The sequence below is a fragment of the Micromesistius poutassou genome (genome assembly GCF_964030765.1).
Source record: "Micromesistius poutassou genome assembly, chromosome: 23".
Taxonomy (NCBI): Eukaryota; Metazoa; Chordata; class Actinopteri; order Gadiformes; family Gadidae; genus Micromesistius; species Micromesistius poutassou.
The window spans coordinates 9,957,131-9,971,716 of NC_140293.1; the positions used below are offsets into that span (position 1 = coordinate 9,957,131).

Sequence of the window (14,586 nt, forward strand, 5' to 3'; positions counted from 1 at the left end):
AATGTCCATTTTGATTGTATCAAGATCTTCGGGTGAGCAGAGAGCCTTTAATTTTACTCTTGTTTCTCTTGCTAACTGCTTCCACGAGTCAGGCTTTGTTGAATGCCTTTTAGTTTTTCTTTGCTTCCTTGCTTTCTTGCATCTCTAGGCCCTTTTCTGTTAAGCTTCGTTCTCGTGAGCTGGACCTCCCCTGTTTGTCTTCTGGGGGTGGAAGTCTGGTTCTTCAGCAGGTGATAACATTTTGATGGTCGGTTATATTAGTTTGCTCCTTTCAGTGTTTTAATGTCTGGACTTAAATTTGGATGAGTGGTGGCTTTAACTTTACATAAGTACTACTAAACAACACTCAAACTTAGACATTTACACCTTAAGATTAGCAAACAATATGCACAAAAAATGGTAAAATGTTATGGACGAAAATACTGCTGGTACTTCACAATCAGACAATTTGACCCTTAAATAATGAGCTTCAATAGTTAGGGTTTCATGAGATAACAATTATTTCGGACTTGCTCATGGACATTAAAGCTATCAAATTAACAACATTCAAACCACGCATTTAACCTTTACAATGAAGTTGGTTGTTTAACCGCTCTTAAACTCTTAGGTTGCCAGAATGTGTTTTTTAAGTCCTCTTACCACATCACCTTTGATCATGTGTACAGTGTATATTAGTCTCTTGATGCAGCTGAGGTGCCTGTGGGTATGTGTGCAGGACATCGAGCGATGCCTTATTTACGGTATTGAAGATGCCTGCACATCGAAGGTGGACGTCCAGATGCAGCGTTGAGGGTCCGTGGAAGAGGATTCGTCGTGGTCGAGTTTCACTGTAGCAGCCCTTGACATCGAAATAACCGGAGAGTCTCTGACGGGTGCAACTTTTTATTGCGGCATTCTTCTGTAGTTATAGCACCGTGAAACTAGAAAAAGTAACACAAAATGGTTGCACTATTACACAAATGTATTCCAATACAGGAAATAAAGGAATGACAAAAAACATATTTCAGCACAATAAAGAAAACTTAAACGTGTGCATTATTTGCTTCACTTACATAAAGAAACCAAACTTAAACATAATCACACTAAAAGCTTACAATAAACCAACATACCTCGCTCCGCTTGCCAAGGGTGCAAGACGAGGGAAAATCAATTTGGGTTACATTCACCGGACATTCATGGGTCAGCTGCTAGCTTGCTTCACACACTATTCACGAACGTAAAACGGCATAGAAATACGGCCGGTGTAAGACACATGAACAATAAAACTTAAAAAAAATTTCAATATGAACCCAGCATTTATAACCAAAGTACAGGCTTTAAGACATATTAAACATATTAAACGTACGTTTTCACCGCGACTAGGCACGCGACGCGCATCGCCGTGATACCTGCTGTGCGCTTCTAAAAAGGTACCGGGCAAAACATAAACAAAAGGTTCTGGGGCGCAATACAGGTGAACACACAATAGGTCCGTTACAGAGGTTTTTACACCGCTAAACCGAATATGTCCCCGGATTTTGTCTCAGAAATCTGGTCACCTTAACCTTCATTGACTACACGTCTCTCTGCAGTTCAAGCAGCTGTGGAGCCGCAGTGTAACCAAGCGAACAGGAACCCTGCAGTCCAACTTCTGCCCACAGGACTTTGGTCCTTATGTCTCCTGAATCTCTTATTGTCCTAAATCATTCCCCTCCATGGGTATTTAGTCACCGTGTTTCCCTTCCTCTGTGCCAGTTCATCTTTGTTCTTCGTTTCAAGCGTCCCAGCATTTCCTGATATTATGGATCCTGGTTTTGCTTCCTGCTGGATTATTCCTGACTACGCTATGCTTCTTCCTACCGGATTGTTTGCCTGATCTCCAACTGATACACGTGTACAGACCCTGATATCTTCTAGTAAAGAGCATTCTTACTATCCAGTCTTTGGATAGTGCCTCTGAGTCATGCTATGGAGTCAGTTTTTCTGTGTGGTTCACCCAGCTGTTACACGTTACACCGGGCCCACATTACTATGGTGAGTTTGATGCCTCTGTCTAGAGTCACCTCCATCCTAATCTCAAATCTCAAGTACTACCGTGTCAGCACAACTTCTGCACACAGCCTTGGCCTGAATCTGAGAACAGAACGGGACGCCTTGTTTCCTGTCACCTTAGAGATATGCTACATGAGTGGATGAACCTTTTAAGGGGATCTTATTAAGAGTATTTCTGCAGTGGTCAGTCTACACAGTGTTGATTTGATAACTTTACAAACACTTGACTACTGCCGGCCGAGTTTGTATTAGACAATTACACACTGACAGATCCCCGCTCTATCAACATCATCATTTGGCGAAAACAAATTTGTTGCGAAAGTGTGTGCTTCAGCCAGATTAGTATTTTTATTTTCTCAGAGTTTAATAGTCATCTACATTCTGATTTGTGAGACTAAACCCATCCATGCGCCAACTTTCTAACGCAATGTGTCTCTTTGCCAAACATGTTGCAACATTTTTTCTAAATATTTTTCCAATTCTTTTAGACTTGCTATTCTCATCATAGCATGTCCTCATAATGGAGAACGAATGGTATGAATTCCGTCTCAATCTGACTTTCTTTAAGGTCAATTAGCCACATTAAACTCAGTTTTTATGTTGTTTTTACCATAATTAACAAATTATTTTGTCAAAGTTAAATATTCTTTTGCCTCGTTAAGCTGTTTTCACATCAAGCCTTTTAGGATATCCCGACTCCGTCTGTCCAGTAATATCTACAAAAATAGGCATACAACATGAGAACATTACATTAAAACAAGAGACAAGTAGCTGCTAGCTAATGCTGCGGGAATGAGGATACCACAGCTGTTCCGACTCCTTGCGGACAACTCCTTCCGACTTGTCCGTCCGTCAACTCATTTCCCCTCCCCTGCTCCTCCCCTGTCCATCATCTTCACCGTCAGCCAGTTGTTGACGGGGGGGGGGGGGGAAAGCTTCTCAGCTTTCTGTTGCCTCGCTTTTCGTTTCTGATATCCTGACTTCTTTAAAGACGACATTTTAAATCTACTTACAGTCCACCTTCAGTGTCTGATAGACCTGTTAACATCTGTGAACACTGATTACCTTCTGTGTCTGTTAGACTTGTTAAGATCTGTGAACACTGATTACCTTCTGTGTCTGTTAGACCTGTTAAGATCTGTGAACACTGATTACCTTTTGTGTCTGTTAGACCTGTTAAGATCTGTGAACACTGATTACCTTCTGTGTCTGTTAGACCTGTTAAGATCTGTGAACACTGATTACCTTCTGTGTCTCTTGAATCTTAATTTGTTTGGTGTTCAATGTCTGACTGCATAATATTTGCTGATGGTTAGAAATGTAAGTAAAAGTATTTTATTTCTATTTTTATTTTTTTTACTTAATGTAACATGATCAACCATAATGACAAACATTTATTGTGTTATTGCGTTATTATTCCATGCTGCTTATGAAAAATCATCTCTGAATTGAAACTGAATGTTCTTAATGTAAATTGTACTTCTTAATGTAAAGTGTACAATGTTTAATGTGTTACATTTTTGGTGATATTCATCCAAACAACGGTCCTCTTAGCAACACAATCGATGCAGGAACTGTCAATCGGCTAAATGAGCTCTAAACCAATCACAGATCAGTCAGACATTCGCTGGAAGAGGTCTCCACGTAGACACAACACCCCTGGGATCCTAAGCGCTGTGATAGGCCACCGCGTAGGTCAATCACGTGGCTCCGCCCCCTCTCGGAATTGGCAGTGTGGAGACTGGCGGTCCCCAGAAAGGTGTCCAGGATCAGACCTCGGCTCCACAACTACACACACACACACACACACACACACACACACACACACACACACACACACACACGCACACACGCACACACCAGCACTATTGAGATGTGATAAGCAATCTGAAAGTTCATTAAAATGTTATACATTTCATGTTATATATATATATATATATATAATAAATATGATATATATTTATTTCAGTGAACTCTAAACCTCAACAGAGATGTGTGCCCTGGGCCGGCGGCGGTAGAAGATGGTCCTCAGGTTGAACTCTGGGCTGCTGTTCTGCTCGTACACGCGAGTCCTCACTACACGGTCCTCACAACGCACCACAGCGTACACATCTGGGGCTGGGACACACACACACACACACACACACATGATCACACACACCTGCTGTATACTCCCTTCTGATGCTTGTCTTGCTCAGGGTTAGGGTGAAGAGACAAGGTAGATAGTAGGTAAGGTGCATGTCCTGTGTGTGTGTGTGTGTGTGTGTGTGTGTGTGTCCTTATCTGTAAGAGCAATAAAGGTTTATTCCATTTGGTGGCTAAATGCAAATGACATGGATGTCTTACATGCGCAACCTCAAGCTTGGATCAAGTCTGCTTATATCAACCCTTTATCGTTAGAACCATTAACATACTAGTGAAGGAATGAAAGGTTCAAATGAAAGTTTGAACAGGAGTAAAAAGAGGAAACCTTTTTTAATAGCAAAGCCGTGTGACCTGCATGGCACCCTAGTTTGTGGTCGAGATGGGTCTATCTGGTGGTTACTCCCACAATGCAATGCTTCTCCCCCAGATTACTGACTACCCTGTGACCCCTGTGAACTTCAACAAAACGTAATAACTCGTAGCTGGAATTCCTTCTTTATCAGGCGAATAATCGCTCTCCTAGCCACGATGAAGCCGGCTAACTGCATTATTTAGACATAAACATCAAGGGAAATTGCCGAATGAAAGGTTGAAATGAGGAATAAAATGTATAATTTTATGCTACCCACGTCAATAATGTGAAGGGACAGAAGTAGCTGATGAGTGTTGATGTGGTGTGTCCCCAGTGGTCACTCTAGCGTCACACCTGAGTCTTTGGTACGGCTGAGCTCTGCTGCCCTCTGCAGGTGGACAGTGGTCACGACCCGGGGCTCAGGCAGACAACACTGGAATGAAGAGCGGGACGGGAGGTCTTCAGTCAACTCCCTAGAGAGAGAGGGAGAGAGAGGGAGGGAGAGAGAGAGAGAGGCAGAGAGAGAGAGAGTGAGTTTATTTCCTATGTAGTCTGATGCTTTTCCCCATAGGGACTTGCAGGCAAGGCCATATTATCAATATTAAGACAAGTAGCCTTTTTAAAATATTTGTCATATTTGTTAATATATTATTTACCGGAAGAGATGCAAAAAGGTACACCAGTGGAGGCTGTTGGTCTTTCAAAGAGGGGAAGCTCATTTTCGGCCTACATCATATAAATTGTTAATTTATGTATATATAAATTATGCTCTCTGTTCCTTTTCAAGGAAATGCTCTGTCATACCAACTAGCTGTCTTTTCTAGTGACTTGACCAGTGTCCTCTCAATGGCCAGCAGAGCTAGGCTGCTTAAACGGCCTTGGTCCATTGTGTTAGGTGTAGAACTGTAGAACAGAAGCTCCTTTCTACATCTGCAGATGTAGCTGTAATTGTTGCCACTAATGAGAACAGTTTGTAAAGCTGAGGCATTGCACTGTCCAACTCCATGTCTTTAAGGAACACCAAGAAATCACACAGCTTTCCCCTGTCACCCTGCAAGTCCTGATCTGAATACAGGACTTGAAGTTCAGACCTCAGGCTCCCTGAATCAAAGCGATGGCCAACTACCAAAACAATATTAAACTTGAACAAGGAAATGTGGGAATTATGTTAAACTGAAGCAAGGACTTGTGTGAATAAGTGTATGAAATGTACGATTCAGATCACTGTACGTATTCAGATCACTGTAAACTTAAAAAAGCAAATAACTGTAAAAAGCAAATAACCAAAATGATATATTTAAACTTTGATCAAATAACCAACAGAAGTACAGGCTATAATAAACTAAACAGTGTATAAATTAATAACCATAATAATATATGAGCAATAGCCCCTCCCCGGCATGAGGTGGAGCTGGAGGTGGAGAAGAGCCCTACCTGAGGTGGAGGTGGGCGTGGGTACCTGAGGTGGAGGTGGGCGTGGGTACCTGAGGTGGAGGTGGAGGTGGGTACCTGAGGTGGAGGTGGAGGTGGGTACCTGAGGTGGAGGTGGAGGTGGGTACCTGAGGTGGAGGTGGGTACCTGAGGTGGAGGTGGGCGTGGGTACCTGAGGTGGAGGTGGGCGTGGGTACCTGAGGTGGAGGTGGGTACCTGAGGTGGAGGTGGGTACCTGAGGTGGAGGTGGGCGTGGGTACCTGAGGTGGAGGTGGGCGTGGGTACCTGAGGTGGAGGTGGGCGTGGGTACCTGAGGTGGAGGTGGGCGTGGGTACCTGAGGTGGAGGTGGGCGTGGGTACCTGAGGTGGAGGTGGGCGTGGGTACCTGAGGTGGAGGTGGAGGTGGGTACCTGAGGTGGAGGTGGAGGTGGGTACCTGAGGTGGAGGTGGGCGTGGGTACCTGAGGTGGAGGTGGGCGTGGGTACCTGAGGTGGAGGTGGGCGTGGGTACCCGAGATGGAGGTGGGCGTGGGTACCCGAGGTGGAGGTGGGCGTGGGTACCTGAGGTGGAGGTGGGCGTGGGTACCTGAGGTGGAGGTGGGCGTGGGAGACGACGCGCAGCAGGAAGCGTCCGCTGGCGCCGGGCAGGAAGGTGGTGGGCAGCACGGCGTAGCGGCCGGAGGCCAGGCTGCCCCTCAGGGTGACGCTGCGGGAGTCCATGTAGACGGAGCTGGCCGCCTGCTCCGTCAGACACTGCACCCTGGAGGTGCGGTTCACCTCCACCTGGGCGGACACAACCCTAATAATATAACCCTTATTGATAAGACGTGTTGGATCTGTCTTGTTTCTATGTGTGATGCACAACTTTCTTGGTTCTCATTTTTTATTTTTGTTATTTATTGTTGATAGAGATTATTATTGTGATTTTAATCATTATTATAGTTTTCTTTAATTACTATTATCATATTATTAGATTTATAACTATATTTTTTGAGCATTTTTAATGGTTCTTTGTAAGGTAACTTTTGTAAGGACACGTTTGAGATCTGTTTTTCACAGACAGGAGGAGGTTTTATACATCTCCTCTAGTGGTGGTATACAGCACCAACTTTGAAATCAGTTCGTCCAGCTGTACTTATGTATTAACCGAAGAGTTCCTGGTCATTCTTTGGTAAATAGCAGTTCATGCTCCATTTCAGGGACACTGTAATCCCACACCTAAATGAACCCACGTACCGAGGCTAACAGGTCAGCACCTCCTCACCTTCAGTACCTCGAAGCCGATGGGCAGGTTTTCTCCTCTGCCCTCTCTCCGGCGCATCCTGCGGTCCTCCTGCTGCAGACAGATGAGCACCTCCTCCTCCCGACCGCCGACCTCCAGGAGGAACTGACAGAGAGACGTACAGGAGGGAGCGTGAAGAGGGAGAGGAACACAAGTGCCTGAAGAAGAAGATAAGGTTTAATGTATCGTCTTTGTTATTTTGTGCTTTCTTTTTTGTAACTCAGTCTTTTTGTTGGTTGCAAGCTGACCTCTGGAGGCCACTACATCCTACACACTGCACCTTTCAAAATAATTAAAACATAAAATAAACTAAATAATCCACTCCGATCCACTGTTAGTGTTCCACGGTTGTATATTTGGCCAGTCCTCTCGCCTGCACCTGGGGGTTGTGTAGAAATGTCTCCATATGGTTGACGCATCCCCCAAATCGACTCCTCTTATCCACACACGGCCCCCGTTCTCCTTCCACCTCTACACTCTGTGACTCCTCCTCCTCGCTCCACCTTCCCTGCTCCTCCTCTTCATTGGCTCCACCTGCTTTCTCCTTCGCAACCCTCTCTCTTCCTCCTCCTCCTTTCGCCACAGCCTTGGCGAGACGGGGCTCCTTCCGGCCCCCTCTTTGCCTGCCGCCTCCTCTTCCTCCTCCTGCCGGCCCGGGGGCCGCTGTGGGGCCCCTGGGCCGGAGGCGGGCGCCGTGATCCAGAGAGGCCCCTGGCGCCGGGGCCCATTCCCCGAAGCAGCTCTCCTCCCTCCAGTGGGAGCCGGGCCACAGCAGGGCCTCCTCTACCAGGTGGCACAGCACCACGTTGGTGAAGTAGCGGCAAAAGTCTCCGAACTCCATCCTGATGGAGGAGATAAAACACTTGAGCAGAACTCCACCCTGATGGAGATAAAACACTTGAGCAGAACTCCATCCTGATGGAGATAAAACACTTGAGCAGAACTCCATCCTGATGGAGGAGATAAAACACTTGAGCAGAACTCCATCCTGATGGAGGAGATAAAACACTTATGAGCCAGAAGGTGAACCTCCACCTAGACTCTGGATCATGGTGTACCTTATATCCTGGTAGGTGGTGCTTTTATCTAAAGGGATTCACACTGGATACAGAGTCAGTGTCATAGGTATTAGTCTAAAGCCTTGGTACTTAATGTACGCACTTATTGTATGCCGTATTTAGTTATAGTACTTAGTTATGTAGCATCTTATCCTAGCTATCTTTGTTGTATGAACAGCCTTATTGTACCGACATAATATACAATATATTGTTTCACTTTCTTATGACAAATGTACTTATTGTAAGTCGCTTTGGATAAAAACGTCTGCTAAATGCCATAAATGTAAATGTAAATAAGGTAAAGGGGGTAACAGCGTCTTGCTCAAGGATGCCTACAGGTGGCTTTCAGAACATTGGGCATCGTACCAAGAACCAGCTGGGAGTTGAAGGCCGGAGCCTGGCCAGGAAACTACTGTGCCACGAATACTTGATCAACTCTTGTGAATCATGGGCCATTGGTAGTCCTTAAAAACATAGGTGTATTCTGTACGTATAACGACATTGTATGAACAGAGTACCTACCAAAACTCTCCTACATCTCGGACTTGGATTCCCATTTTTTCTCTCTCAGGGCGATTCAGCTGCTGCCACTCCTCAGACCTGGAGAGGAGGGGAGGTGAATCACATCCCCCACCAAACCAAATCAGGAAACTGTGAGACGTGAAGACGCTGCTTCAATGACCGTACGCCAAGCGGCCCTCCTCGCAATAGTACCACCACCATCATCATCGTCGTCACCACCATCACCATCATCACGCACCTCACCTCCTCACCCTCTCACCTCCTCACCCTCTCACCTCTGGCTCCAGGCGCCGGTCCAGTCCGTGGTGCCCCAGGGGTTCCTCATGCGTATCATCAGGAGGCGGGACTTCCCGTTGTCCCCCTTCCACAGCTTCCTCAGGGCGGTCACCCCGTAGGCGTGGCCGCGCACCAGGCCGCAGCCCAGCACCGACTCCACCGCCTCGCCCTCTGCTGGCTGGGAGGGCACAGACACACTGCTCACCATCCACTCACTAGAAAACGTGGTGAGCGCTGCAGTGCAAAGTGAGGCTGAAAATATGTTTTAGTAAAGTCACATAGTCTAAGAAATGATGAGTAGTTTAAATTAAGTCAAAAGATTTTAACAGAGTAAGCAATGTAAACATGCAGGGCATTAAAAAAATGTTAAATGGTTGAAAACAAATGCTCAACAATCAGTGTGTTGATTTGTTAAATGTTTCAACAAAGTTTAATGGTTCAAAATTTGAAATAGTTGAAGTGACAGAGAATTGGCGGACGGCTTAAAGTATTTAAATGTTAGTATAAGCGATCGATTCCAAGCTACTATGAACTATGAACATTTTTAAAGTGGAATGGAGTCTGCAGTTCAAACATAATGGAAGTAGTTAGGTCCAAAAGTTGGTAGAGAATAATAAAGAAAGAACGAAAGAATAAAGCCTAAGATGAACAATAGTTGAGCGCTGTATGCAGCACTCAGTTAATGAAATACACATGACGAGACTTTGACGTAAAGTTAGGAGACATTTTTGCAGCGTTCATTTGTTACGATTCTTTCAAGCACATCCGTAATTCAAATGAAATACAAAATGTAATTGCAAAATATATATTCATTAATAATCTGCACACAAAATTGAGACATCACACATGACAACGTCACGCTTGGTGATGTCACATGCACTACTCAGCGGTGACATTGTCGTCATATAATGATGTCAGCAGGGTGACATCAAAGGTAGGTAGGAAGGAAGAAGGGAGGAAGAAAGGAGGGAAGAAGGCCATAAGGGAGCACACAAAGGAAGGAAGGATAAAAAAACAGGTAGGCAAAGCAACAAAGGAGGGAGGGGGGGAGGAAAGATGGGTGGTAGGTATGAGTGGCATCGCAGGCGATGAGCAGCGACGTCATCGGCTGACCCGTATGAAGCAGGTGATCAGGGCTCGGCGGTCGTTGGCCCTGCTGAGCGTGTTGAACAGCGCCCTCTGCTGGGCGGCGTTGCAGTGCAGGGTCGGCGGGTCGAGGGTCAGCGTCTCAGAGACCCCGCCGGTGAAGTCTATCAGGGCCTCGGCCGTGTTGCCGCCCTCCAGGGCCTCGTAGCAACCGTTCAGTCTGCCACATGGATTATAGGTTATTATACAACAGTCAGTTCAACCGCTCAGTCTGCCACATGGATTATAGGTTATTATACAACAGTCAGTTCAACCGCTCAGTCTGCCACGTGGATTATAGGTTATTATACAACAGTCAGTTCAACCGTTCAGTCTGCCACGTGGATTATAGGTTATTATACTACAGTCAGTTCAACCGCTCAGTCTGCCACGTGGATTATAGGTTATTATACAACAGTCAGTTCAACCGCTCAGTCTGCAACATGGATTATAGGTTATTATACAACAGTCAGTTCAACCGCTCAGTCTGCCACGTGGATTATAGGTTATTATACAACAGTCAGTTCAACCGCTCAGTCTGCCACGTGGATTATAGGTTATTATACAACAGTTCCATCCAAGTCATTTGATTGGACAAGAGGCTTTCCATGGGGAAAGAGAACTGGGACTTTTAACTATACATACATCCACTTCACAGGTGTTCTAATAAACATGAATGTTATTAACGGTCTTTATGTAGCTTAGATTGCAACAAACTTTGCACCGCAAAGATGAACAAGTTTCCAGACATAACATTTGAGTTGAATTTCGAATGGTCGTCAGAAGAGGACGAAGGGAAGGAAAGAAAGAAAGAAAGAAAGAAAGAAAGAAGCCTGGAGCGCAAACCTCCAGGTGTGCTCATCTGACATCAGCCGACAAATAAGAGGAGAGCCAAAATGAACACTAGGAAAGGAAAACAACGTGGGCTTTGAACTGCTTTCAGACTTGGGTAAGTCTCAAAAATATAAACCTCGACATTCAGTCCGTTAAGCAGACCGAGCTGAATACAGTCCTGAGGCAGTTTTATGGATCCACCCGGACAACTAAAGGGGAGCTCTACAGCATCAGCAGCTACCTTGGGCTTCAGGAAGGTTTATACCGACATATCAATGAGCCTCTGGTTAGGACCCAGAATTCATATCAGCTAATAATGTTTTTAAAAGGTGTTGTAGAAGACATCAGAAGGGCAGGGAAAGACAAAACAACACACCACCCCCCGATTGCACCTGAAGACCAGCGCATCTTAAAATATTCTGCAGCACTAAATCCAGACAATACAAAAGGTTTACCGAACAAGGTCTGGTACGATATTCAGTTGCACTTTGGACGCAGGGGGCAAAGAGGGGAATCGGAATCTTAAACTTGACTCATTCATCCTAAAATGTGACGAGAATGGAGCAAACTATTTCACCATGTCATTCAACGAAGAAACAAAACATCATAAAGACCCACTGGAGAGAGACAGATAGAACCGGAGGGGCGATATGTTTGAGGAGTGAATCCCCTCTGCCCGGTAGCATCTCTGGAGCCCAGGAGGGTAACAGCTGCGACAGACAGCTTCTGGTGTACCGCTGTTCCCCTCGGAGTAAACCAGCTGTCCCAGTTGTTACCCAGGATGTGCAAAGAGGCAGGGATACACGTCTTACACCAACAACAGCCTCAGAGCCACGGCCATACAGATGCTGTCTGCTGCGGACCTCCAGGGGAGGGAGATCATGGCGGTGAGTGGGCGCAGGTGAGATGCTCTATACAAACATACAGCGACTACGATGTGTGATAAAAAATGTACGCAAAGAACGTGTTTGTTTTGCAGGTCTGAACACTCTCTAAAAAGTTATTGGAGACCATCCATGGAGAGCAGGAAACAATGGGAGCAACGTACTGTCTGATCAAGATGTTAACTCATCGGGATCACACATGCCACCAAAGCGACTGTCAACAGACTCTTATTTCACTAGTTAGCTCACTAGCACAATAAATGAAAACATACAGATAAATGTACATGATACACAGTAGGCTGGTTGGGCTGCAGTAACGTGTACACCTGTACAAAGTAGCAAGCTAGTGTGTTTATGTGTTGCTTGGCAACAGTTCAGTTTCAGTCCAGTTGCGGATATATTTGTGTTGGCGGAGCCAAATAAATCATTAAATAAACAAACAAATCCTAATCTTTTGTTGCTTGATTATTGTTAACTAATAAATGGTGCTTGTAGAACTGTTGTATAAAAGCAATATCAGCACGGCTGTGATTATCTTGGGCACTCGGCCTACTGTCTCGTACCTACGACCGAATCACAGCCGGGCTGACATTCAGTACAGCAGCACTCCCTCCCGTGTGATATTGCTTCATTGGTGGACCAGTGTTGATCCAGTGTAGTCTGTTGCAGTAGCGGACAGTGACCCCCCCTCCCGATTACGGTGTCCTCTCTATAGTACTACAAAAGTCACCTGTGACGGTTCCAGCTCTGAAACAACATGAATACGCTGTTACAGCCTAACAAGCAACAAGCAAACAGCACACAGAGAGAGGGAGAGTTATCACCAAAACTAAAAACAGCTTTCTCTGTAGCAGAATGCAAATCCTGACGAATATCGCATCACACAAGCTGTGTGTGCACTTCAGTAGAATATATAGACATATATAGACATATATATATAGACATATATATAGACATATATAGACATATATATAGACCTATACTGTATATAGACGACCCGGTGTGCAAAACGCACGACAGCGGACAAATCAAACACCAACAGTAAAGCTTCTGCTCCTGGCTGACCCCGTCCCCCACGGGTATCCTGATCGTTGGTGTTGTTGTTGAAATGCCTTTCAAAAGCTTTGGTTTTCTGAACTAATATCAGCTATGGTGTGTTCCTGTTATTAACTCCAACTTTTGTTATTAAAAGCTAACCTAGAATAGATTACAGATCAGAACCAATGTCCTCCTCACTAACGCCATCACGCCGTAAACGTGGATCCGTGTCCCTCACAGAGGGCAGACAGAGCCCATCCAATTAGAGGGAAGCGATGCTTGGTGAATTTTACTGTCATTTGAAATTATTCTCATTGAATGAATCGACCTACGTGAAGAGTCAGCAGCATTCTGATGACAGAGGGTCTTCATTGTTTTATCCCTTCACGCTCTAAGACTAATAGGATAGGCCGTTTTGAAGGGTTGATTTCCGCCAAAACATTTTGTTTAGATGTTGTAAATAAAATTAGAATATCTAGAATATCTTAGGCCCATCTTCAGACCATCCAGGTGTTAGTCTAGACCCTCCAGGTGATAGTCTAGACCCTCCAGGTGATAGTCTAGACCCTCCAGGTGTTAGTCTAGACCCTCCAGGTGATAGTCTAGACCCTCCAGGTGTTAGTCTAGACCCTCCAGGTGTTAGTCTAGACCCTCCAGGTGATAGTCTAGACCCTCCAGGTGTTAGTCTAGACCCTCCAGGTGTTAGTCTAGACCCTCCAGGTGATAGTCTAGACCCTCCAGGTGATAGTCTAGACCCTCCAGGTGTTAGTCTAGACCCTCCAGGTGATAGGCGGTCAGACCCTCCAGGTGTTAGTCTAGACCCTCCAGGTGATAGTCTAGACCCTCCAGGTGATAGTCTAGGTGGTCAGACCCTCTAGGTGTTAGTCTAGACCCTCAAGGTGTTAGTCTAGACCCTCCAGGTGATAGTCTAGACCCTCCAGGTGATAGTCTAGACCCTCCAGGTGATAGTCTAGACCCTCTAGGTGTTAGTCTAGACCCTCAAGGTGTTAGTCTAGACCCTCCAGGTGATAGTCTAGGCGGTCAAACCCTCTAGGTGTTAGTCTAGACCCTCCAGGTGATAGTCTAGACCCTCTAGGTGATAGTCTAGGCGGTCAGACCCTCTAGGTGATAGTCTAGACCCTCCAGGTGTTAGTCTAGACCCATTAGGTGATAGTCTAGACCCTCCAGGTGTTAGTCTAGACCCTCCAGGTGATAGTCTAGACCCTCCAGGTGATAGTCTAGACCCTCCAGGTGATAGTCTAGACCCCTCACTTGGCGTAGGCCTTCTCCAGCAGGCGCTCCAGAACTCGCGGGGCGTGGCGGAGCGGCAGAAGAGCAGCGCCCCGTCGCGGCCCACCGGCAGCCGGTCGTCCACCACCACCTCCGTCCACACGCCCAGACGCCAGAAACGGAAGCGGAAGAGCCCCGCGTAGAGGTCGGGACGCTTGGGTCGCCACTCCTGCTGCCGGTGGCCCGGGATCACCTGGGGGAGGGGGGAGGGGGGTGAGGAGGGAGGGAGGGAGGAAGGGAGGGAGGGAGGGAGGGAGGAAGGGAGGGAGGGAGGGAGGAAGGAAGGAAGGGAGGGAGGGAGGGAGGGAGGGAGGGAGGG

At 46.1% G+C, this 14,586-nt stretch overlaps 1 protein-coding gene across 1 annotated transcript in view; it reads right to left on the minus strand.

Annotated features, from left to right (window-relative positions):
* Positions 1 to 3,552: 3,552 nt before the first annotated feature.
* Positions 3,553 to 14,586, minus strand: part of LOC311368783 (calpain-5) — a gene marked incomplete at its 5' end in the record, with an annotated part of 12,019 nt that continues 985 nt past the window's right edge. The window contains 11 exon segments of the mRNA XM_084487558.1: positions 3,553 to 3,819; positions 4,013 to 4,149; positions 4,883 to 5,001; positions 6,545 to 6,741; positions 7,223 to 7,345; positions 7,620 to 8,082; positions 8,821 to 8,898; positions 9,096 to 9,274; positions 10,210 to 10,402; positions 14,250 to 14,274; positions 14,277 to 14,460. Of these exon segments, the coding sequence (XP_084343684.1) occupies positions 3,637 to 3,819; positions 4,013 to 4,149; positions 4,883 to 5,001; positions 6,545 to 6,741; positions 7,223 to 7,345; positions 7,620 to 8,082; positions 8,821 to 8,898; positions 9,096 to 9,274; positions 10,210 to 10,402; positions 14,250 to 14,274; positions 14,277 to 14,460 (1,881 nt within the window). The 3' untranslated portion in view covers positions 3,553 to 3,636.